Source organism: Halichoerus grypus, chromosome 3 (assembly GCF_964656455.1).
Source record: "Halichoerus grypus chromosome 3, mHalGry1.hap1.1, whole genome shotgun sequence".
Lineage (NCBI taxonomy): Eukaryota > Metazoa > Chordata > Mammalia > Carnivora > Phocidae > Halichoerus > Halichoerus grypus.
Window position 1 is genome coordinate 175015263 of NC_135714.1, and position 27481 is coordinate 175042743.

Consider the following 27481-nt stretch of genomic DNA (forward strand, 5'->3'; position numbering starts at 1 on the left):
GGTTAAATGACAAGCTTCTGTGAAACAGGGGGTGATAAAACCTAACAAGATAAATAAGTAACATCTGACATCTCCACAATTAGTTTGTCAAATTAGCATATACTAGAAAATACTCTCTTTTCAAAGGGAATTGCCCTGTGAGGGGAAATAAAGCTACTTGTCTGGAGAGCCTTCCTGGAGAGTGATGTGAATCTTAACCAAATCTATTAAATAATTGTCTCTAGCTAATCCGATTAGTTTTAACTTGAATAATGAAGCCTCTAATGGTATTTAATGTAACATGCCTGAAGTCCAATGATTGCTCTTCTGAGTAGAACTAAACAATTAGAAACAAGATACATGGCAGAGTGCATTAATGGGCACAGCCAGAGAGGCAATTTCTCCAAGAAACTGTGGCACAAAACTGTCTCCCAATTGAGAAAGATGGTGACTTTTGGAGGAAGGGGAGGATGCACTATTTGTTCAAAGTAACTTAAATCGACCACTTCCACTTGACCCTTCTGCAAATGAAACCAAATTCAAAGCCTCCCTGAATTCTGCAATATGGACATTTCTCCTCTACGGTCACACGTTTCAAAGCCTTTAGAATTTCTTAAACTAGAAGCCCTTCTAAACTTATCAAAAGACTCAGTTGGTGTTCTGAACTATATTCCATATCAAGTATCATAAAGGAGATATCTGTCATAGCAACCTGTCTGTGTGCTTAAGAAATATGGTATAATAAAACATCAGCTATTTCTATTTTTTTGTCTCTTGGATGCCTCCATCTGCAACCAACTTCTCAACCTTTCTAACGATTTCCCTCCCACTGAAAACATGTTTAGCTTCCTGCTCAATGGAGTTTATTTTGCTTAGTTTAGAAGAAGACATAATTGCTAAAGTGGTGAATTTCAGCAGCAACCCTAATAGTTTTCTAGTTGATATGACAGTTCTGACAATTTTATGCTTCTGATCAAATGATTGATCATGCTTTTACAAAAATTGGAACATATTCTGTCAGGACATTGGTACCAAGCCACAAGGATTGTGTGTGTGTGTGTGTGTGTGTGTGTGTGTGTGTGTGTAACAGGAAAAAAAAGTGAACTGAACTACTTTGGGAAAGCAAGAAAAAGATATAATTATCAATTAGTCATAGTTGAAAAAATTATATAGCGTTCATACAACAAACAATCACTTTGATTATATTTACCAACTACTGCTTGCAAAGTAAACCACTGAGATCATGCTTGCGTTGCTAACTCTGGAAAATGAGAATAGATGTGGACCTGGAAAGCAGGTGTCAGAGCCTGGATTAGGATATAGACTTTTTACATCTTAGTTGCTGGCATTTCAGTAAATTGAGTTAGTTATTTTCCTTGAGAGAACAGAGACAGAGACAGGATTCCAATATCTATTAGGATTCACCCATGTTATGCATCTAGGAGATACATTCTTGACTAATGCGTTAGGTATAAGTACAGCCAGCTCTAAGAGAAACCACTATAGAAAATCCAAACTTTAAACCAATAATTAGGAAAGTATTTCTTTAAAAAAAGGAAAGGCTTTAGAGTTTTGTAAATAGTTTCCCTGGTGCATTTAAATTAATTAGATTTACTAGCAAAACAGCAATGTGTCAGGAGAACATTATTCTAAATAACTGACTCAGCTAAACTGTGAAAGGTAGGGGGGGGAAGAAGGACTTGAACAATCTGATCTAATTGTTTCAAATCCCAGCATATTACCTACATGGTCTTTGTCAAATGCCATATCTGTTACCCTGCATACCATTCAGGCTGGTGATGAATGTGTTTTTCCTTTGAAATTCACAGTTTACAAAGAGAAATGGCAGGTGCTTATAACTAGTGTGAGGACGTTATTTACCCTAGGTGTAGGTTTATCTTATTTGAAATTTGGTGCAAGATCACCTACCAGAATCACACTGTCCAAAGGGATTGCTCTGCACCAGTGAAACATACCGCTGCTATCAAGCTGGTCAGAATCTTGTACTGTTTCATACAGAAAAGTCCTAAGTAGGGAGAATGGAGAGTTAGCTGAGAACATTTGCGACACTGGTGTGACAAAGCTAAGATGTCAAACTCAACAGAACCTTGAGCCCAAAGCACAGAATAACACAAAGAGAATAACCTTGGGTCTGTGAGACTCTGGAATAAAGATTCATGTCTGAAGGACACCAAGAGCTGAGCATATCCAGCTGAAAACATACTAAGCACTTTGTGTGTGTGCGTGCGTGCATGCACACGTGTGCACATGCATGTGTGTGCATTTAGCAGATATATCAAGCTCTCCTTTTACCTTACATTATATGTGCCTTGAAGGCAGTTATTTTTGCTCTTGATTTTGCTACTGTGGTGAGGCTACTATTGTTTGGGAGAAATCATGGGAGGTGTTTTGGGCACCTGAAGATAGAATTTAAAAGGCTGTGAGATTGAGTCATGAATGGTATCTCTCTCCTTGGCCTGTTTTCCTCCCCTCTCCTTTCCATATCATTTTGTATGAGTTCCTGTTGAAACATCCTTCCTTATTATATGTGTTTTGTATTCTTTACAGCTTCCATCACTGGCCTGAATTTAACTAAACTCTGCTCTAATCTTGGTTTAAGTCTTGGCAAAGCCCTCCATGTGATCACCCCACACTGCAGTTGGGCACAATGCTAGTCATGTAATATATTCAACCACCCAAAGGGTTAGATAATCTTTGGAAAAAATCCCATTGTATCTGAAGGAATGCATATTTGCTCAATAGAGAAGAGAGCAAACCCTTCTAGAAGCACAGAAAGTTTAGAGTCTGGGCCTATTTGAATCAGGAGAATCAAGGCTTAATCTGTAGAAACAACCTCAAAATTCCAGGGGCTGAACATAACACAGGTTCTCACTCACACTACATATATTCCTCAGGTGAACAGTTGTCTGTGCTCCACACAGCCACTCAGAGTGGTACAGAGGCTGTACCATCTTAGAGTCACACACCTAGAAAATGCATCCTCCTTAGTCATTAAGGCAAGGGAAGAGAAAGGGACTGGAGAAACAAGCCTGGGCTTTTAACTGCCATGGCCCAAAGTGACACACATTTTTGATCACATGTCATTGACCAGAACTAGTCACATGCCTCTTGCTAACTTTATGGGGGTTGAGGAACATGGGAAGTGACTGAAATACTTAGTGACCATTTCAGTCTCTACCAGACTTTAAAGACCACTCCTTGTTTTATGGATAAAAGTCAAAGAGCTAACAAATGGTAAAGCTGCCATTTGAATGGAATGCTGAGGTTGAGATTACTGATGCTCAGAAGATCCAATTTTCCTTTCCTTCTTTAGCAGATGGGCAGCCAGATGGGGCCACATGACTAGTTCTGACCAATGAAATGGGAGAAGTGATGGCTGATGTAGGGACAAGCTCCCGTGTGATTCTTCAGGCTTACTCCTGACCCGCTGTAGTGATGACCAGCCTGAGAACATGAGTGCCTACATACAGCAGAGTGCCTTGGCCTCAGTGACCTGTGCTGGACATGTAACGTGAAAAAGAAAGACACCTTTGTTGCGCTAAGTCACTGAGATTTCATGGTTGTTACCACAGCATACATCCATCCTATTCTGACAGAAATGCCTATTCTAAAAAACATGTTACATGGAATATTAGTAACTGGAGAGTTGTGAGGAAATGCTTTCTGCAGTCAAATAAAGTTTGAGAAAAATGTCCCCTCTTTGAGATTCACACTGCATTTTAGTGTTATGAAAGGTTCAAAAAAGTCGTACAAAAGAGAAATCCTTTCAAGTTTATATAATCCAGTGTTTTACACTTATTTGACCACACACATTTACCATCTACTTATTCATTTATTTATTTAAAAATATCCTTGAAACACCTTTTGGGACATACTGTACAGTGTCACACTGTAGGTTCAGCTGTGGTAAACAGTACGTTATGACAGCACTCTCCTGCGAGATTTTACTATACGTCCTGGGAGAAATACAACATATTGTGCTCTGTGCTGCAGGGTGAGGGTTTTGTTTTTTTTCTGTGAATTAATACAGTTTGTTATTCAACACCTGGCCCAAAGACTCAGACTCTAAGATAATATCAAGCAATTTTGATCTCTTTAACCTAGTCAGTTTCTAAATTACTATCTTAAGTCATAATTTTCCAGACAAAGGAACTTAAGATGGTCAGCTTAGAAGTGTCAGACTTAAAGTAATGGGATAGAGAGAGGACCCAGAGAAGCTGACATGGGAGAAGAGTTTGGAAAGTTAAGAGCTTATTGCTAATGAGATTGGCCAAGGCCAAGATGCAATCCTTCGTTTTCTTCCCCATTGATGACCTCCCTGTAAACTTAGTGGATTCTAGTCATTTACCTGCCTAGAAGATGTTGCAATGTAAGCCTCACGGTCAGTTTGACCAAAATGGGTTACCTTATTCTTTCAAATTAACATGCCTTTTGGTGGTTTAAATATCCTTAACTCTGCAGCTCCAACCCCAAATTCTAAGAGCCACACAGGCTCTTTTAATGATACTACTTAGGACGGTGGTGATGGCTTTAGGCCAAGGTGGTTAAAGAAACCCACCAGGGAACACACCTAAGACCAGAGTCTGTTTTTGATTTTTATCAGGATCTGGAGAACTGGCTATATTACTCCTTCATAGAATCTATTTTTCTCTCCACTTGTAGCTTCCTAGACACCATCCCTCAGATGTTGATATAATATAACCAAGTTACCTGCAGGGAGGTGGCTTCCTGCTCCCCACCCTTGGCACCCAAATCTACGACAACTGCTACTATTTTTCTTCTGGTCACTTTCTTCAGCCTTTTTACTTTTCCCCTCCTTCTCCCTCTTCCTGCCCCCTCCTCCATCCCCATAATAAATGAAGACTCCTGGTCTGAAAATTAAATGCCCTTTTGGCAAATGGAAAATGATCTTCTCTCAAGCACATTTTAGCTTGACTTGGAATACCAAATCAATCACTGTACACTCTTCTATCATAATAAAAGCATGATCTATGTACACAAGCTGTCACAGACAACATCTTTCTTCATTCTAATGTTATGGTAAACAGATATGCCTTAGAGGAAACACCTGTTGGAGACCTGCATAAAAGAAAAGGCTGGACGAGCCCCACTTCATCATAAAGGCATCCATCTGGTGTCCTTGCCAAGCAAAACCTGATGCAACTTATTTCACCATCCCTTAACTATAGCTCCCTTCTGCCATATGCCTTGCAAATGACATGATCCTTGCAGAAATATACCTTCCTAAAGAGAATAATACATCATCTGTGGGAATGTGTGGCACTAGCAGTCTTATTAACTAGGAAATGAAGATTAGAACATAAAGGCTGATGCTATTGGGGGAAAAAAGAGCCACAGAACACCATCCAGGTCATCCAGGGCAGAAAGGAAAAGCCACATCCTAACCATAGGCAAAAGCCTCTTGGGTGAGGGACCTTTCTGTGTAGGAGAGGCTAGCAAGCAATATGGGAGGAGTTACCTGAGAAGGCCCTCAGCAGGACATATTTGGGATGAGGGCAGGGGAGTTCACTGGTCACAAGATAGGCTTCTCCTTGCCCAAGCAAAGTAAGATACTTCTACCTTGGTGCATCCAGGAGGCATCAAATCCTGAAATGTCCTCAGAGTTAGGTCTCTGACTGCCATATTTAGAGGCTGACAGGTCTAGTGTGCTGGGTGAGAATAGTTTTTATAGCCAGTCCACTTGTGGATGTGCAGAGCAGCATGGGAATGAGGGCTCCAGCTTTCTTTGCTGATGACAGCCCTTTTCTGGGCTGTTGTAGTATGCATGAAGCCAATTGCCTTGTGAGTACAAGCTTGAACCTGTCCCAGCTAAGGAAGGCAGGCTCTTTCCTCTCTGGTTTCTGGAACCATTCTGAAGAGTACTTTTATTCTTCCATATCCATAGCAACTTATCCTGTATGAATCCTATCACTTAAAGGAAAATATAATTGAAGGACCATGTGCCTTTAGTTTTCAATGGTGGCATCTGATGAAAGAGATCAAACCATGTAGGAAGTCCTCTGTTAAGGCGGGGTAGGTTTCAGTGCCAGGTCAGGAAGCACAGTATCCAAGAGTGTAAAAGTCTGCTGTCATTATTTCCTCCAATTTACAGACTTGACTCGGATTATTCTTGAAGATGATCTGCCAATGGATGAGATCCTCCACTGTTCACAATATCTATTATAAAGTTTAAAAGGCACTGACAGGTTTTTTTTCTCTTTTGCAGGCCTCATTTTTGGATGTGTTAGGAAACCCTGGCTTGTAACCATTCTATTTGAAGCCTTTTTAAAACTCCATAGGTGGCTTGTAAATTCTTAGGAGAGAATTTTCTGGCCTAGATGCAGAACAATATATATATATATACATATATATATATATATATAGTGTTTGTATATATATATATATATATATATATATATATATATATATATATATATACATACACACACACACACACATATATATACACACACACACACATATATATATATATATTTTTTTTTTGCTCAAGACTTGAGTTAAATAAAAGTAACAAGTTTCAAACTCTTAGCATAGAAAAGACAAGTCCTTTGGCTGAGTGTTGGAAAGGAGTGGGGAGGAATGTGTCAGGGTGTCCAGGAGTTTCAGTGCCTTTCTTGGTTCAATCTTCGGAAAAATCCACTGAAACTGTATCTTGAAGGTAGTGATCAAGTTCCCACCAAAAATGGAGGGAAAATCCTCTGTTCCATTGATGCCTTTGGTGCTTCTAAGGATTTTGTATCTTGCGGGCTACAGCTGCCCTCTCTTTAATGACCTCGTATATAATGACGGAGGTTATTCAGTTTATACTTAATCTGAAAATACTAATTGATCGTCAATTCTGACTACCACCTTTTGTGTTCTGGGAAGAAGACAATCACCTAAAATTTGGGAATGTGAGAGCAAGTTGTATAATCAGTGCTTCCCACTCTATCCTGTGCCTGTCTCTTTCTCTCTCTGTCTTGCACACATTTACACACACCCCTACACACTACATGCATGCAATCGTCAAATTTCAGAATATGAGCCTTTATGGCCACATCATGATTTCATTTTTCTCGGTTTCACCTGGTTGCCACTTATTCATAACAAGGCATTATTTTTTACCTTGGAGAGAAACTTAAGGTTTAAAATCATGGATAATTTTTAACAAGGCATTATTTTTTACCTTGGAGAGAAACTTAAGGTTTAAAATCATGGATAATTTTTAACAGCCCATTTTCCTCGGAACCTGTGTATGAGCAAATGGAAAAGGGTTCCTGGGAGGTCTGAGAAATTTTCAGGACCAAGAAACCATGTAAGAATCTCAGGAAGGAGGAATGAACACAGTCGACCTTCCCTGTTAGAAAGGCCTCTGTGAAGACTTCTTTTTCCAGGAAAAGGGAAAAGTGTGCACCAGGCTCTGTGCCTTAACCTCCAGCTTGACCAGATATCATTGCTGAGACTCATTTACTACCAGGTAAAATGCAAGAAAACCGGCCCTGAAATCTCATGGGATATTCCATGTGTTGACAGCAGGTTGGTTATCTCTAAAGCATCATGCCTTTTGGTTGCCATGTGGGACGCCTTAGGAATGGAGGGGAATGGCTGCCACTGTGTGCTCAGGACTGGGGTTTTCCAGGACAGAAGACTTTCAGCCCTAAAACTGGGCACTATACTACCAGAATGGGGAAAAGCCCCTAAGGAGGGAGGAAAAGGGAAGGAAGAATAACTTGAAACACTATGCCCAGAAAACCTTCCACCCCTCTGTCTACAGGTGGGTCTGGTTGATGTTCAATGGAAGAAAAGATAGTTGGGTGGTCAGAGACCCGCATGTTTTAAAACATACAGAGAATTATATCTTCCAACCTTCCTCTGGTTCCTGTCTCTTGATTCTTTGCCTAAGAAATCATTGTGGTATTATAAACTTTAATAGTGAAGTTTGTGGGTATGATTTTTTAAAAATCTGTAAATGATATTTTAAAAAGGAGACATATTAAAATTCAAGATATCATTGTGTTCAGTGTAATCTTATTTTAGTCTACATAGGAGAATATAAACTCTGTGCTAATGTAAACCAAATCAGCTGTGAGTAGAGTGTTCTGTTTGCCTTTAAATGCTGCTTTACAGATGGAGTTTATCAAATCCATGGCCTCTGTTTTCAATGTTTACAATTTAAAATCTCCACAAAGACATTTTTTCCACCCTCTTGCTTAGAAGTGAAACACAAGGTCAGAGTGGTCCCAGACCAGGTGAAGGCAAGAATAGGATGGTGCTTCTATTAGATAAACCCACATCTGAACGCACATTTGAGCATCTCTCTGTTAAGCTTTGCTTTATTTCTGATGACTATAAACTGACAGCTTTCTGCAGAGCGTTTTCTATGAAAACATACATAGGCATCTCAGAATTTAAATGGTTACCAGACAGAAGATCAAGGAGAAAGATAAAAAAGACAGTTTCCCTCTTCCTTGCCCATTCCCCAGACAGACCCTCATTTAAATCCCTTTATACCTTATGGATATTGCATTTGGGATTTTCTACAATGTGAGGAGAAATGAGGCATGACCTGAAGCAGCAGGTACCTCTAATAAAGGCTGGAGTTTGTGCCCTGGGTAGAAGAGCCTGGGGCTCGGGGCAAGCCACACATCTCAGGAGAACAAGCTCCATAGCCAATCTTTTCAGCATGGGGCTGTATTTTTAGATGCTCTTTCCCACACCACCCAACACCTTTCTAAATACCAAATGACATGCTAAACACAGAGGTTGGCCTAAATGAAAAATATTTTCCACAGAGTTTGGGATACAGTCTTCTCTGTTCAGTGAACTAGGAACTGAACAGTCAAGTCAGTTACTGATACTTTTGATCCTAATGCACATTACTGAAGCAAATGTGAATTTCAGGCCAAAGACTTTTACTTTTTTGGTGGGATATGGAGGTGGGAAGTAGGAATTTGAAATATCTGAAAACTAGCTAGTTTTTAATTTTTCATTGTATTGATACATTTTCTAAGGTTTTGAGGGATTGAGCTTGAGTCAGAGATTAGCATGACCAAAACGATTTCCTTAGGCACCAAGTAAGAATCTTGGTCTGGGCAATTAACAATAATCATAACCCTTCAGAAGAAACTAAGACAGGAAAAAATAGCATCCGCCACAATGTTACTGGTTTGAGTGTGTGGTGTGCTTGTATACATGTGCTTGTGTGTGTGTGTGTGTGAGAGAGAGACAGACAGGGAAGGGGTATCAAATGGAAAGGTACAAATTGTGCAGAGGAAACACAACTAATTTCAGGGTACATGAATACTATTGGGTTTTCTTTCTAAATAAGGAGTTGTTTGTGAAGTCTCCTTATCTACATTCCTTAGTTTCTCTAACATTCCTGTTGCTGAATGTCAACATGGAGAGAGATTATCAGTGTGCTGGGGACTACAGATTTTTGGAAACACTGGAAGGACCTAATGATGTGTTGAGGGCTACAGACTTTTAAAATTTCCTCCCATCTGGAAGCCATCACTGGAGGGAAGGCCATTGAATAAACGCATCCTGAGTGTTAGAACATTTTACTTAGCACCAGTGACCTGTCAAGAAGCAATGGGGATAATGGAAGGGGAGGCCACTTGGGATCACTCAGGACATGGGGCCCTCCTTCTGCTCAATGGGCTACATGACGGCTCCTTTTTAAAAGTGGCATGCCTTGATTAAAGGTGAAAAGTTAGAAGTAGGAGCCTCTGGTGGGAGGGAAAAGGCTGTGGTTAGTGTTCCTTAACAAGAAGAAGAAGTGATTAAATCCGGGCTGTTATTAGGGATGAAAGGTAAGAGTCAGGGTTTTTTCATGTATGGGGGCCACAGAAGAGGATCTGCAGGATGAGGTAGCCTTAACAAGGCAGGAAGGTCACAGGCACTCCCACTTAGAGGTTCCCTATGTTTTAGCTCTTTAAGTTAAGGATGAATGAGAACGAAGGAGGAAAGAAGTAGAATGTTCATCTTGTTCTGGTCACCTCTAACTTGAAATTAAGTTTCTGCAGCATGTCAAATCCTTCACTTCTCTTATGTGTCACTATGAAGGTGACATCGGGATTTTCTGAAGCCGAGCCTGTTGCATCAAGAAACTATCTGGATGCTCTACCTCTTACCTCTACTGCTTAAGCTCCAGAAGGAACTTTCCAATGTTGTTTACTTAGCTGCAGCCATTTAGAGGGAGGAAGGAAAGAAGGGAGGGAGGGAGGGAGGAAGGGGGAGGGGGAGAGAGAGATAGGGAGAGAGGAGAAAAGAGAATGGTTCTACAAACTTTCTGGGAACTTTGCTATAATTTAAAAATCACCACCAAATAAAATTCCTTTGTATGTTTCCCCTAAATGTCTCCTGTGCTATGAAACCACTGTGCATGCTGATAAGTGAGTTTTGGCTTGGATCTTTCTCACCCAGTTTCAGAGAAGGGACAAGATCATCCCATGGTCCAACACACTAGTCACCCAGCAGGCAGAAGTTCAGGCATGTCCCTCTTTATTGCCAATGTAGACCAAATGGAAGACCCAAAATAGTGCATTGTCAAAGGCTTCAGCTAAACACTCTGTCTTTTGTACATTAGAATAAATTGACATTTGTATAGAATTATACAGGCACTTAATACAAATAAAAATGGTATCTGCCTTCCTGATGAGTACTTTCTTGACTATTTTGCAAGAATGCAAATGATTTCCTATCATCTCTTTTTCCTCCATATCAAAATCTCCATGGAAATAGATTCCAAATTATGTCTGAGCTCTCAACACTCTGTGAAAGAATAAAAAAATTACATGCTCTGTGAAATCTTCCAACCTCTTCCATTAGAGCATCTGAAAGGAACTCATCCTCTCACACTCAGGATGCTAGGGCAAAAGTCCAACAATAACCATACCAGATTTCAGGTGTCTTTTTTTTTTTTTAAATTATATTATGTTATGTTAGTCACCATACAATACATCATTGGTTTTTGATGCGGTGATCCACGATCCATTGTTTTCGTATAACAGCCAGTGCTCCATTCAGTACGTGCCCTCCTTAATACCCATCACCGGGCTAACCAATCCCCCCTCCCCGCTTCCCTCTAGAACCGTTTGTTTCTCAGAATCCATAGTCTCTCATGGTTCACCTCTCCCTCCAATTCCCGCCCCCCATTTTTCCCTTCCTTCTTCTAGTGTCCTCCATGTTATTCCTTATGTTCCACAAATAAGTGAACCCCTATGATAATTGACTTTCTCTGCTTAACTTATTTCACTTAGCATAATCTCCTCCGTGTTGAAGGAGGAGCCTCTGGTGGGAGGGAAAAGGCTGTGGTTAGTGTTCCTTAACAAGAAGAAGAAGTGATTAAATCCGGGCTGTTATTAGGGATGAAAGGTAAGAGTCAGGGTTTTTCATGTATGGGGGCCATAGAAGAGGATCTGCAGGATGAGGTAGCCTTAACAAGGCAGGAAGGTCACAGGCACTCCCACTTAGAGGTTCCCTATGTTTTAGCTCTTTAAGTTAAGGAACTTTTGACAACCTGAATCCATGTTGATGTGAAAGTTGGGTATTCATCCTTTCTGATGGCTGAGTAATAATATTCCATTGTATATATGGACCACATATTCTTTATCCATTCATCTGTTGAAAGGCATCTCGGCTCTTTTCACAGTTTGGCTATTGCGGACATTGCTGCTGTGAACACTGGGGTGCATATGGCCCTTCTTTTCACTACATCTGTGTCTTTGGGGTAAATACCCAGTAGTGCAATTGCTGGGTCATAGGGTAGCTCTATTTTTAAATTTTTGAGGCACCTCCACACTGTTTTCCAAAATGGCTGTACCAACTTGCATTCCCGTCAACAGTGTAAGAGGGTTCCCCTTTCTCCACAACCTCTCCAACATTTGTTGTTTCTTTCCCTGTCCATTTTTGCCATTCTAACTGGTGTAAGGTGGTATCTCAATGTGGTTTTGATTTGGATTTCCCTGATGGCTAATGATGATGAACATTTTTTTTCATGTGTCTGTTAGCCATTTGTATGTCTTCTTCAGAGAAGTGTCTTTTCATATCTTCTGCCCACTTTTTGACTTGATTATTTGTTTTTTGGGTGTTGAGTTTGAGAAGTTCTTTATAGATCTTGGATACCAGCCCTTTATCTGTAGTGTCATTTGCAAATATCTTCTCCCATTCTGTGGGTTGCCTCTTTGTTTTGTTGACTGTTTCCTTTGCTGTGCAGAAGCTTTTTATCTTGATGAAGTCCCAAAAGTTCATTTTTGCTTTTGTTTCACTAGCTTTTGGAGATGTATCTTGAAAGAAGATGCTGTGGCCGATGTCAAAGAGGTTATTGCCTATGTTCTTCTCTAGGGTTTTGATGGATTCCTGTCTCACATTGAGGTCTTTCATCCATTTTGAGTTTATCTTTGTGTATGGTGTTAGAGACTGGTCAAGTTTCATTCTTCTGCATGTGGCTGTCCAATTTTCCCAGCACCATTTATTGAAGAGACTGTCTTTTTTCCATTGCATGTTTTTTCCTGCTTTGTCAAAGATTATTTGACTATAGAGTTGAGGGTCCATATCTGGGTTCTCTATTCTGTTCCATTGGTCTATATGTCTGTTTTTGTGCCAGTATGTCTCGCTGTCTTGGTGTCTTGGTGATCACAGCTTTGTAATATAGCTTGAAATCAGGCAACGTGATGCCCTCAGCTTTGTTTTTCTTTTTCAACATTTCCTTGGCGATTCGGGGTCTTTTCTGATTCCATACAAATTTTAGGATTGTTTGTTCCAGCACTTCCAAAAATGTCATTGGAATTTTGATCGGGATGGCACTGAAGGTATAGATTGCTCTGGGTAGCATAGACATTTTAACAATGTTTATTCTTCCAATCCACGAGCATGGAATATTTTTCCATCTTTTTGTGTCTTCTTCAATTTCTCTCATGAGTGTTCTATAGTTCCTAGAATACAGATCCTTTACCTCTTTGGTTAGGTTTATTCCGAGGTATCTTATGGTTCTTGGTGCTATTGTAAATAGAATCGTTTCTCTAATTTCTCTTTCTACAGCTGCATTGTTAGTGTGTAAGAAAGCAACTGATTTCTGTGCATTGATTTTGTATCCTGCCACATTACTGAATTGCTGTATGAGTTCTAGTAATTTGGGGGTGGAGTCTTTTGGGTTTTCCACATAAAGTATCATGTCGTCTGCGAAAAGAGAGAGTTTGACTTCTTCTTTGCCAATTTGAATACCTTCTATTTCTTTTTGTTGTCTGATTGCTGTTGCTAGGACTTCTAGTACTATGTTGAATAACAGTGGCGAGAGTGGGCATCCTTGTTGTGTTCCTGATCTTAAGGGAAAGGCTCTCAGCTTTTCCCCATTGAGGATGATATTCGCTGTGGGTTTTTCATAGATGGATTTTATGAACTTGAGGAATGTTCCCTCTATCCCTATACTCTGGAGAGTTTTAATCAGGAAAGGATGTTGTATTTTGTCAAATGCTTTTTCTGCATCAATTGAGAGGACCATATGGTTCTTCTCCCTCCTCTTATTAATGTGTTCTATCACATTGATTGATTTGCGAATGTTGAACCACCCTTGCATCCTGGGGATAAATCCCACTTGGTCGCGGTGGATGATCCTTTTAATGTATTGTTGGATCCTATTAGCTAGGATTTTGTTGAGGATTTTGGAATCCATATTCATCAGGGATATCGGTCTGAAATTCTCCTTTTTGATGGGGTCTTTGCCTGGTTTGGGGATTAAGGTAATGCTGGCCTCATAGAATGAGTTTGGAAGTTTTCCTTCTGTTTCTATTTTTTGAAACAGCTTCAGTAGAATAGGTATTATTTCTTCTTTGAATGTTTGGTAGAATTCCTGAGGGAATCCATCCCGCCCTGGACTCTTGTTTTTTGGGAGGTTTTTGATCACTGCTTCAATCTCCTTACTGGTTATTGGCCTATTCAGGTTGTCAATTTCTTCCTGTTTCAGTCTTGGCAGCTTATAGGTTTCCAGGAAGGTCTCCATTTCATCCAGATTACTCAGTTTATTGGCATATAGTTGTTGATAATAATTTCTAATAATTGTTTCTATTTCCTTGGTGTTAGTCATGATCTCTCCCCTTCATTCATAATTTTATTAATTTGGATCCTTTCTTTTTTCTTTTGGATAAGTCTGGCCAGTGGTTTATCAATCTTATTAATTCTTTCGAAGAACCAACTTCTAGTTTCGTTGAGCTGATCTACTGTGTTTCTGGTTTCTAATTCATTGATTTCTGTTCTAATTTTAGTTATTTCTCTTCTACTGCGTGGATTAGGCATCATTTGTTGCTTTTTCTCTAGTTCTTTAAGGTGTAGAGTTAGTTGGTGAATTCGGGATTTTTCTATTTTTTTGAGTGAGGCTTGGATGGCTATGGATTTCCCCCTTAGGACCGCCTTTGCAGTATCCCATAGGTTTTGGACCAATGTGTTTTTGTTCTCATTGGTTTCCATGAATTGTTTAAGTTCTTCTTTGATTTCCTGGTTGACCCAAACATTCTTGAGCAGAGTGGTCTTTAGCTTCCAAGTGTTTGAATTTCTGCCACATTTTTTCTTGTGATTGAGTTCCAGTTTTAGAGCATTGTGGTCTGAGAATATGCAGGGAATAATCTCAATCTTTTGGTATCGGTTGAGACCTGATTTGTGACCCAGTATGTGGTCTATTCTGGAGAAAGTTCCATGTGGGCTCGGGAAGAATGAGTATTCTGTTGTTTTAGGGTAGAATGTTCTGTAAATATCTATGAGGTCCATCTGGTCCAATGTATCATTCAAAGCTCTTGTTTCCTTGTTGATTTTCTGCTTAGATGATCTGTCCATTGCTGAGAGTGGAGTATTGAGGTCTCCTACAATGAACATATTGTTATCAATATGACTCTTTATTTTGGTTAACAGTTGGCTTATGTAGATGGCTGCTCCCATGTTGGGGGCATAGATATTTACAATTGTTAGATCTTCTTGTTGGATAGACCCTTTAAGAATGATATAGTGTCCTTCTGTGTCTCTAATTACAGACTTTAGTTTAAAATCTAATTTGTCTGATATAAGAATTCCTACCCCAGCTTTCTTTTGAGGTCCGCTGGCATGGAAGATGGATCTCCATCCCTTCACTTTCAGTCTGGATGTATCTTTAAGTTCAAAATGAGTCTCTTGTAGACAGCATATGGATGGGTCCTGTCTCTTTATCCAATCTGCAACCCTGTGCCATTTAATGGGAGTGTTTAGGCCATTCACGTTGAGAGTGATTATTGAAAGATATGAATTAATTTTCATCATGTTGCCTGTGAAGATGTTGTTTTTATAGATTGTCCCGGTAAATTTCTGTTGTATATCACTCTTGAGGTCTTTCTCCTTTTATAGAACCCCCCTTAATATTTCTTGCAGGGCCGGCTTAGTGGTCACATATTCTTTCAGTTTCTGCCAGTCGTGGAAGCTCTGCATCTCTCCATCCATTCTAAATGACAGCCTTGCTGGATAAAGTATTCTTGGCTGCATGTTCTTCTCATTTAGTACCCTGAATATGTCTTGCCAGGCCTTTCTGGCTTGCCAGGTCTCTGTGGATAGGTCTGACGTTATTCTGATGTTCCTCCCTCTGTACGTAAGGAATCTCTTCCCCCTAACTGCCCTTAAGATGGTTTCCTTGGTTCTAAGATTTGCAAGTTTTACTATTACATGCCGGAGTGTTGGCCTGTTTTCCTTGATCTTGGGAGGGGTCCCCTCTGCCTCTAGGATGCAAATGTTTGTTTCATTCCCCAGATTAGGGAAGTTCTCAGCTACGATTTGCTCAAATACCTCTTCTAGTCCTCTCTCTCTCTCCACTCCCTCTGGGATTCCAATTATTCTGACATTGGAACACTTCATGGTGTCACTTATTTCTCTGATTCTATTTTCATGGATTCTGAGTTGTTTTTCCCTGGCCTCCTCTTTTCCCTTTTTATCTATTATATTATCTTCCAGGTCACTTATTAGCTCTTCTGCCTCAGTTACCCTAGCTGTTAGATTATCTAGATTGGATTGGATCTCATTGATAGCATTTTTAAGTTCTGCCAATTCACCTTTTATTTCTGCCCTTAGACACTCTATGTTGCCATTAATTGATTTCTCCATTCTAGCCATTGTCTTCACAATTGCTAGCCTGAATTCCGTCTCCGACATCTTGGTTATATCTGCATCCATTTGTAAATCTGCAGCATAAGTCATAATCTCTGAGTCTTTTCTATTTTGGGGACTCCTCCTCCTAGTCATTCTGTTGATGGGTGTTTGAGGGAATGTATAGAGTCCAAATTATTGACCAGAACCCAAGCAAGATGCAACTGTTTTCTTGGGACCTTAGGGTTGCTGGCCTTTTGTTTTCCCAGTCTGTCCTCTGGGGGACGGGCCTGAGGCATGTTACTCAGGCAACCCTGTTTGGGCGGAGTTGCCCTGCGCCCCTGTGGTGGGGGATGGGCTCAGTGGGAATCAGTCTTTGGGGCTTTTGTTCTCTGGCAGCTTTCCGCGTCTCTTCCATGAGTCAGAGCAGAAGAGACTGTTTCCAACCCTCTGCCTCAGAGCAGAGAGATCGCAGTCTATTCTTCAGTGAGCTCTCCAGGCCACACTGTCTCCGTTTCTGTCTGTGCTGCTATAAACTGCAGCGTCCTGGGTTGTGCGCCCCTCCACAGCGCCCCCAGTCCTGCCTCCAGGTCGGGGCATGTCTCTGCCCTTTGTGCTTCTAAAACCGCCAGCTTCTTCCAGTTCGTGCGCGCGACCCCGCCGCTCAGGGTCTCCACCCTGGGGGCTGCCCTAAAGTCCTTTCCCCACCGCTACCAGTCTGCGAGTCTGTGCCTGGTCCCCAGCGTGCGAGGCTGTCGCTCACTGGCGGTGTAGGATCCCCATGGCTAGGCACCCTCCGACTGCCATCTATCCTCCGATATCTGCCCACGGAATCATGGCTCCCCGCTTCATACCTCGAAACCAACCGCCTATGATATTCTGCTTGTAGAGATCCAGATCTTCCTACATCTCAGGCTGGTTTTGTGGGTGCTCAGAGTCGTCTGGTAGATATCCAGCTCAATTCCGGGGACCAGTTGAAATAGGGTTCCCTACTCCTCCACCATCTTACCCCACAAGAAAAAGATTTCAGGTGTCCTAATGGTTATTTTATTCTACCCATTGATTCTTTAAACTTCTTTGTTATTATTATTATTATTATTAATTTTGGTTTCAGTGGAAAATGGAGATTATATAATTGAAGAGTCACTTTTTATGTGGGCAGTCTTTATTAACCTCTACTTTTCCAAGCTCTTGAATACCCTTTTAATTTAAACTCAAAACTTTTGGTAATAGTTTGGGATGAAAATAAATGCCTTGGTGAAGTTATCCTAAAGTTAATCTTTACCTATTATTTCTAGACATCTGATGAGATACTATCAACTTTTCTATCTAGAACAGGATCAACAAGTTATTTTCTGTGAAGGTGCTGGGCAGATAGTAAGTATGTTAAATTTACAGGCCAAGATGCAAAAGTGGTATTATGCAGGTAGTTGTATAAAAAAGAGAAATTAAATTTTCACAATTTCTCATTGATGATATTCAAAATATAATTAAATAATAGTGAAGAAGAACAAAAAGGAGGAGGAGGAGAAGGAGGAGGGGAAGAAGAGGAAGGGGGAGATTTTTTTTTTTTTTTGTATTACAGATCTACTAATAAAAACAAAGACATTTTAAAAGAGAATTTCCTTAATTGGCATTTAGAGTTAGTGTTCTCTGTATTCAAAATTAATTGCAAATGTTCATATGTTAATGCTGACCCTAATAAGTTTTAACATATATAATCTTTGAAAATGTCTGTTTACACAGATAGGTACTGCCAAATACTGACAGTACTCCATGAGCAAATGATTCTAATTGAGCATAGGCATTTACAGAATTGTATTAGACTCTTCTCTCAGTATTTGTCTTATAGCAGGTCATTATATGGCAGGTTAATCACTTGCAATGGAAGGTTAGGTGGGAACGCCTCAATTGCAAAGTTAAATGAACTTAAAAATATACATTTCCTTTGCATTTCTGTTGAGGCCAAAACAAAAACAACAACAAAATGTACTCCTGGAACTGAGATCAGAAAATTTGTCAACTGCAAATTTGTGTGGAGATAGTGATCTCACTTCTTGTTTTAACTTTTGACATGACAGGAAGTGTATAAAGAAGTATGGCATTATTTGTGATTCAAAGAATAATAATTGTCATCGTAATGACTTTATAATAGAATAAGTTTCACATATAAGCTCTGTTTTGTCTTTTAATGTTATGCTGATTTCATTAAGAAACATTGTAAAATCTACAATGAATGCTAAGTTTTGAAGCCACTTAGTGTTCTATAATAGTGATCTAGGGCAATTCTCCAGAAAAATTTCAGTCTTGACCTAGAGCCCAAAAAATCACTGTTAAGCTCTTGAACTGCTTTGTGGTAGGTTAAGTCAAAATATTCAGTTTATATTTCTGAGAAAAATTCACAGAACTAACAAGAGTAAAGTCCATGAGAGCAAATGAAATTCACCATTGACAATATTGGCCAAATAAATATGATAAATTCAAATATTTTCCAAAAAACACCTGCTGATGAATAATACAATGAATAATGATAGTATTTACATACCTTGCATTTCACAAGTTTTGTAAATCTGTTGAAGTAGGATTTTTTTTTTCTGTTCTACGTGTATTTTTGACCATTATCAGTTTTTATACATCTTAGCAGGTTCCACTTCAGATTGAATTGGATTACGTGTTTTCTCAACTTTTTTGAAGACATTTTCAGAGGTAGTTGTGCCATGCAGACTATTCACAGAGGCTAATTTTTCAGTTCCTTCAAATTCAGCATTGGCTCCCTTAATGAACAACAACTAGACAGTATCAGTAACATTTGCTGACTCATAAGGAGCCAAGGGACACCACTCAAAATCATTCATTGTTTTTTAATTGACTATTAACATTGCTCCCAATGTCAACTCTTCAAGCAACTGTTTTTGCTGAAAGGTTAATAGTATTAAACAACTTTATTTTCTCTGGACACCCTTGTTGACTGTTGCAAAAACAATTTAATTGACTTACCATCAGTAAATGACTTTCCTTGCTTGGTTATCATAAGCTTTTGTTGCAAATTCTGCTGTGATTAAATAGTCTTTTTAAATTTTCTAGTTTTTTAAACCAGTGCTTTACTGTAATAAGGAATATTGCAATAATATATTATATATATACAATAATATAATAAATGCCATTATTTCAGTTTTATGACAGCTCCTTGGAGATAACCACCCACAAATAAAGCCTTGTATTTTTTTTTAAGATTTTATTTATTTATTTGACAGAGAGAGAGAGAGTGTGAGAGAGGGAACACAAGCAGGGAGAGTAGGAGAGAGAGAAGCAGGCTTCCCATGGAGCAGGGAGCCCAATGCAGGGCTCGATCCCAGCATCCTGGGATCATGACCTGAGCCGAAGGCAGATGCTTAACAACTGAGCCACCCAGGTGCCCCAGCCTTGTCTTTATATGACCTGAGTGGGAGCTTCCTCAGTGAGAATATCTGGTTCCCCTGGAGAATTTTCCAAAACTGGTGAGCAGTAGTGCTTAAAATTGCAGATAATTGAAGAAGAGATACAGTGTGGCAAACAAAAGGAGAGCCAAAAATCCTTTAACAGAAAAGATGGAGAATGGGAAGTCCATGGGAGCTTTGAAAGCTTTGATTTATTCATTCTGGGAATCTAAAAGGAACCACCTGCATGTACAGGACTGTGCACATGATGCCCAATAAGTAAGACATCCCTAATGTCTTACTCCTTGAGAATCTGCACAAACAAGAAGTGAAGGCTAAGGCAGAGATGTAAGCTGCTAGGGTGCTGAAGGCATTCCCCAACATGCACACAGAGCCCCTTCGTAAAGGTGGAGAGATTTACTGGTTCAAGGCATTTAAGGAAATCTCAGTGCAATCATTAGCTAACCACAAAGCTGAGTGTGTAGAGACTTGGTGTCAACACACCACAAAGAATGCAGACTTTAAAGAATTATTTCAGAAAAGTTATGAAACAAACAATAGGAATACCACCAACAGCAAACTCTGGGGTGAGGGAGGGAAATGATTTCTAGAGTTGCCATTTTATATTATTAAAAACATGTGGCTTTCAACAAGAAAGTATAAGACACAAATACCAAGGAAGTATGGTTCACACATAGCAAAAAAGCAGTCAAGAGACATTGTCCCTGAGGAAACCCAGACCCTGGACTTACGAGGCAAAGATTTTTAAAGCAGCTATTATAAATACAGTAAAAAACATGAGGAAGTTATGGCTAAAGAACTAAAGAAAACTATGAGAACAATGTATCACCAAATACAGAATATCAATGAAGAGACAGAAAATAAGAACCAAAATGGAAAAATTGAAAAGTATAATAATTGAAAACATATTTTTTAAGTTTTGAAATTCCAGTTAGTTAACAGTGTTATATTAGTTTCAAGCTTACAATACAGTGATTCAACATTTCTGTACATCACCTGGTACTCATCATAACAAGGACACTTCTTAAACCCCATCACATATTTCACTTATCCCCTCACCTACCTCCCCTCTGGTAACCATCAGTTTGTTCTCTATAGTTGAGTCTGTTTCTTGGTTTGTCTCTCCCTCTTTTTTTCCTTTGTTCATTTGTTTTGTTTCTTAAATTCCACACATGAGTTAAATGATATGGTATTTTTCTTTCTCTGACTAACTTATTTCACTTAGCATTTACTCTCCACCTCCATCCATGTTATTGTAAATGGCAAGATTTCATTGTTTTTTTATGGCTGAATAATATTCTTCCATATATACATATATATATATATGTATGTATATATGGAAGATCTATAATCTTCTTCCTCCATTTATCTATTGATGGACACTTGGGCTGCTTCCATGGTTTGGCTACTGTAAGTAATACTGCAATAAACAGGGGTGTATAGTTTCTTTCAAATTAGTGTTTTCATGTTCTCTGGGTAAATACCCCGTAGTGTGATTACTGGATCATAGGGTAGTTCTATTTTTAATTTTTTGAGGAACACCCATACTGTTTTCCACAGTGGTTCACCAGTGTCCCTTCCTACCAACAGTGCATGAGGATTCCTTTTTTTCCACATCCTCACCAACACTTGTTGTTCCTTGTGTTTTCAGTTTTCACCATTCTGATAGGTGTGAGGTGATATTTCATTATAGACTTGATTTGCATTTCCCTAATGAGTGATATAGAGCATCTTTTCATGTGTCTGTGGGCCATCTGCATGTCTTCATTAGAAAAATGTCTGTTCATGTCTTCTGCCCATTTTTAATTGGATTATTTGTTTTTTGGGTGGAAAATATTTTTACTGCAGGGGCTTAACAAGAGATTTGAACTGGCAGAAGGCAATCAATAAACTTGAATATAGGTCAATGGAGATTATCCAATATAAAGAATGGGGAGGGAATGAAGAAATATGAATAGAGCTTCAGAAAACTAGGATATCAAGTGTACCAACTTACACTTTCTGAGAATCTCAGAAAGAGAATAGAGGGAAAGGGGCAGGAAGAGTATTTGGTGGAATAATGACAAAATACTTCCCAAATTTGATGAAAACCTTAATCTACATGTCTAAAAAGTTCAACATACTCCAAGTAGGATAATTGCCAAGAGATTCACTCCTAGGTATATTATAATAAAACTGTTGAGGCCAAAGACAAAGAGAGAATCTTGAATACCAGGGAAAAAATACTATGATTAGGCACAAGACAAAAGTTGTCAACTCTCACTGTTTCTATTCAACATTGTACTGGAACTTCTAGTCAGGACAATCAGGGGAAGAAAGAGAGAGAGAAAAGAGAATGGAAGGAAGGAAGGAAGGAAGGAAGGAAGGAAGGAAGGAAGGAAGGAAGGAAAAGGCATCCAGATAAGACAAACAGAAGTAAGAGTGACGCTGTCTGCATATGACACTATCTTATACATACATGCAAAATCCTAAGGAATACACACACAAATCTATTAAAACTAATAAACAACTTTAGCAAGTTTGCAGGATACATATTGATAAAAAAAATATTGTATGTCTATATACTAGCAATGAACAATCTGAAAATAAATCGAATAAACGATCTCATTTACAACAGCATCAAAAAATTAAAATACTCAGGAATAAATTTAACAAAAGACACGCAGGATTTGTACAGTGAACACTGCAAAATTTTGTTGAAAGAAATTAAAGAAGTTCTAAAGAAATGGAAAGGCATCCCATGTTCATGGATTGAAAGACTACTGTTAAAATGACAATACTCTTCAAATTGATCTGAAATTTTAACTCAGTCTTTATCAAAATTCTAGCTATATTTTTTTTAGTATAACCTGACAAACTGATCCTAAAATTTATATGGAAATTGAAGGAGCCTAGAATAACCAAAGCAATCTAGACAAAGAAGAAGGTTGGGGAATCGCATTTCCTGAATAACAAATTACATTAATAAAGGTATTATGTTACTGTCATAAGGATGGACATACAGATCAATGGAATAGAATTAATAATCCAGAAAAGAACCCTTTCATTAGGGCCAATTCACTTTCAATAAGGAAACCAGCATAATTCAATGGGGAAAAGAAGAGCATTTTCAACAAATACTGCTGAGACAAGTGGATATCCACAGGCAGAAGAATGAAGGTGAGCCCTTCCCTTACATCTTAGACAAAAATTAACTCAAACTGGATCAAAGACTTAAATGTTAAGAGCTAAAAGCATAAACTCTTAGAAGAACACAGGTGTAAATCTTCAAAGTCTTGGATTAGGCAATCGTTTCTTAGATGTAACACCAAATAGCACAAGCAATAAAAGAAAATATAGAAAATTTGGATGTCATTAAATTAGAAACCTTTGTGGTTCAAAGGACTCCATGAAGAAAGTGAAAAGACAACTCATGAAATGTGAGAAAATATATGCAAATAATATATCTGATGAAAGACTTCATCAGGAACATATAAATAACTTTACAATTCAACAACAAAAGATAACTCAGTTAAAAATGCTTAAAAAGGCTTGAATAGCCATTTCTCCAAAGAAAACATGCAAATGAACATTAAGCAGATGAAAAGGTTCTCAAAATTATTAGCCATCAAAGATATTCAAATCAAAACAATGAGATTCTTCACACCCACTAGAATGGCTATAATCAAAAAGACACATAATAACAAGTGTTAAGATGGAGAGAAATTAGACCTTTCATACATTGCTATATCCCATACTTTTAAGTATATACCCAATTGAATTGAAGATGTGTTTATACAAAGAGAATTGAAAATGTGTTTATAAAAAACCCAGACACAAAAGTTCATTGCAGCACTACTCATAATACTGAAGGAAAGAAACAACCCAAATATTTATCAACTGACAAATGGATAAACAAAATATAGTGTGCTGATACATTGGAATATTATTCAGTGTTAAAAAGAATGAAGGATTGACATGCTATAAACCTTGAAAACATTATATTAAGTAAAAGAAGTCAGGTAAAAAAGGCCATATATCATATCACTCAACTTTCATGAAATGTTTATGATAGAAAAAACCATAAAAGTAGAAAGTAGATTAGTGATTATCAGAGGGTATGAGGAGGGATGAAAGGGAAGTGGACTGTTAATGGCTATGAAGTTTCCTTTGGGAGTGATGAACCCATTCTGAACTTAGATACTCATGATAGTTGACAACTCTGTGACTATACTAAAAACCACTAAAAACCACTGTGACTATACTAAAAACCACTTTAAAGGGTGAAGTTTAAAGTATATGAATTATATCTCAATAAAGCTTTCAATAAAAACACAAAGTAACCACAAGAACAAAGTATAGAATTCTATTTATTCTGTACTATTCATTATTTTTATATGTATTATAGCACTACTATAGTATTCTACTATTTATTTTCTTGTAGGGTCAAATTCTCCTCCAATTCAATGACTATAATTGTGCTGTGTACCATAATACATATGATTACTGACAGCCATAATGATAATTGAATAGCTTAGAAGAAGTTCAATTATAGTTCTTCCATAAAGAATCAGGAAAGTGCCTATGTTTCCAGGATTATTTCTATCTAAACTTGTTAAATAATAATGCTTAGATAAGTAAGTTCTAGGCAAAGCTATCCAGAATGATTCATTCCAAACCTCACTGAGGTTGAAAAATCTTGTAATGATTATCTCATATAACATTGAGATTTATAGAAGATGAGGTACTGTTTGAATTTCCTCTCTAAGGCTTACAGAGAACCTTTACATGTTCTATTAAGTTCCATGAGAACAGAGATCACATGTGTGATCTGGCATCTGGCACAGTGTCTTCCACATTGAAATTACTGGGGGCATCTATTAAATTCCCAATAAATATTTGCTGACTCAGTGTTTGGAGACTGAATAACTGATGAGAGCCATTGACTGTATCTCTAAATGTCACCAGTTGTGTTGCCACATTTTATTGGTTTAAAAGTTAAAAAGGTTTAAAAGTCCAGCAACTCTCCTACTACTAAGAAAGTCAACTCAAAAATAAAATTCAACTTCCTTATAGTTTTCCTCCCATCACCTTCCATGATGTTGGGGAAATTCATCTATTTGTAGATATATGGTGATTACATTGAGATGTGCCTCCCCCCAAACTCTAAAATAACAGGTGAAATTTAAAGTAATAAAATCCACATGATGAATACTATTGGATGTATTAGAGAACAAACCAAGAGATTATCTAATACCCCTAGATTCCAAGGAAAAATGTTCAGGATAGCAGGTTAAATATGATCATGATTTAATAAATGGATCTCATAAACACCATTTTTGAAGAAATATTCTCTGAATAAACTCCCTTCAACCTAGGAAATGAAGAACTGCTGGAGCCAACATCACCTATCTAAATTCTTCCCATATGAAACTTTCCCTCATTCCTGGGCTCAAACTTATTTAGCAACAGGTCGGAGAGGAAGCTCTGGTCCTGACATGTAGATGCAACAGGCTGTGATTAGCATAAGAATCGTTCAACTAATTCATTTTGCTCCAATTTCATGTTTTTCAAGCAAATTTCAGGTTATAATCTGTTTTATATTAGTATCATGATTGAATGAGCACTATTGGGAAGGCACTGTGCTAGGCACTTCACATTTATTATTGCTAATCCTACAATGACCTTATTTTCAAATGAGGAATTTTAGGAAGCTAGGTAACTTGATTAAGATCCCATTATTGTTCAGTGAATAAGGAGGGATAGACTGGTCATGCCAACTTGAGTATTTATGTAGTTTTATTGTAAAGTAACATATGACCATTTGGTTGGCATATATCCTTTCCTGGAAGGCCAAATCAAAGCTGATCAAAATGAAAACCAGACTGCAATGAGTGGCAAATAACCAATATGATAGGAATACCAATCCTTGAGAGGGCTTGAAAGCAAGCAAATATTGCCAGCTCCTTCCATTTAAACAACATTCACAAAGGCAAAAGTATTGGAAATTCTTTGAAAAAATGCACTTCTGCAGTGTAATGAATTCATGGGAGAACAAATGGTACATAATGCTATGTTTCAAAACATACACAAATTTTATCTTGTTTATGGGCAACCATTTAGCCTGAGTTTACCCAGGTAGGTAATGGCTTTTTTTTTTTTTTTTTTTTACTATCATTATAGTTTTGCCTTTCCCAGATATCATATAATTTGAATCATAAGATATGTAGCCTTTTCAGATTGACTCCTTTCTCTTAGCAATAAGCATTTAATATTTATCCATGTCTTTTTGTGGTTTTTTATTTTATTTTTTTAATTACAGAATAAAATTCTATTCTTTGAACAACACAGTTTGTTATCCATTCACTTATTAAAAGATAGCTTCATTGCTTGCACTTTCTGGTATTTATGAATAAGATGCTATAACATTCACATGCATAGGTTTTTGTGTGGGTATAAGTTTTCAAAGAAGTTGGGTAAATACCTAAGAGCACAATTAGTGGATTTGATAGTAAGACTGTAGTCAGTTTTGTAAGAAACTGCCAAACTGTCTTCCAAAGTGACTGCCATTTTTCATCCCCACAATCAATGAATGAGAATTTCTGTTGCTATTCACTGTTGGGAGTAATTGGTATTATCAGTTTTGTTGAATTTTAGCCAAATGAAAAGTTATGTAATGGTATCTCATTGATGTTCTTTCTGTAATGACAAATGAGTTGAGGATCTTTTTATATGTTTATTTTCCATCTGTATATCTTCTTTGTTGAGGTGTCCTTTTAGCTATTTGCTCATTTTTAATTAGATTGTTTTTCTTACTGAATTTTAGGTGTTCTTTGTTTATTTTGGATACAAGTCTTTTATGGGATCTGTGTTTTGCAAATATTTGCTGTGGCTTAGCTTTTCATTTTTCTTAACAGTGTCTTTCAAGGAACAGAAGCTTTTGAGTTTAATCAATTCAAATTTACTGATGTTATAATATTTCCTTTCCTAGATTGTACTTTGATGTTTTATCTAAAAACTCATCCATAAACCCAACTTCACCTAGACATTCTCCTATGTTTTCTTCTATAAGTTTTATAGCTTTGCATTTTACATTTAGATGTGTAATCTATTTTGATCCAATTTTTGTTAAAGGTATAATAGTATACATCTACATTTTGTTTGGTTGGTTTTGGTTTTGGTTTTTGCATATGGACATTGAATGGTTCCATTACCACTTGTTGAGAATACTATCCTTTTTCCATTGAATTGCCTTTGCTCCTTTGTCAAACATCAATTTATCACATTTGTGTGGCCCTAGGTTTTAGTTTGTTATGTTTTATATTGATTAATATATATTCTTTTACCAATATTATGATGTCTTGATTAATCTAGCTCTCTAAGAGAGTAAGCCTTGCAATTGGGAAGCATAAGTCCTCCAACTTTGTTGTTCTTCAATACTGTGTTGGCTATTCCAGACCTTTTCCTTTTCAAATAAATTTTACAATCATTTTGTAAATATCTACAAAATAGCTCACTGGAGTTTTGATTGGGATTGTGTGGAAGCTGTAGATCAAGTTGGGATCCTAAAATCAAGTTGGGATCTTAAAAATATTCAGTCTTCAAATTTATGAATATGGAATCATTCTGCATTATTTGGATCTTCTTTAATTTCTTTCATCAGCTTTGTTTTTTGTATATAGATCCAGTACATATTTTGTGAGGCATATGTAATTTTCTTTTGACACCATTGTAAACAGTATTTTTAAAATTTCAAATTCCAATTGTTTGTGGCTGGGATACAAGAAAATAATTGATTTTTGTATGTTAACCTTATAAGACTTTGCTATTCTTACATAATAGTTGCAAATATATTTTTGTAGAATCTCTGCAATATTTACAGAGACAGTCATGTCATCTGTAAAGAAAGATACTTTTACCTCTTCCTTTTCAATTTGTGTAACTTTTATTTTCCCTTTCTTGCCTTATTT

General features: G+C 37.8%; 1 protein-coding gene across 1 annotated transcript in view; it reads right to left on the bottom strand.

Moving 5' to 3' along the window:
• The window catches only part of KCNU1 (potassium calcium-activated channel subfamily U member 1), a 165482-nt gene that overhangs the window by 35284 nt on the left and 102717 nt on the right, over window positions 1-27481 (bottom strand). The window contains 1 exon segment of the mRNA XM_036110253.2: window positions 1909-2005. Coding sequence (XP_035966146.1) covers window positions 1909-2005 — 97 coding nt within the window.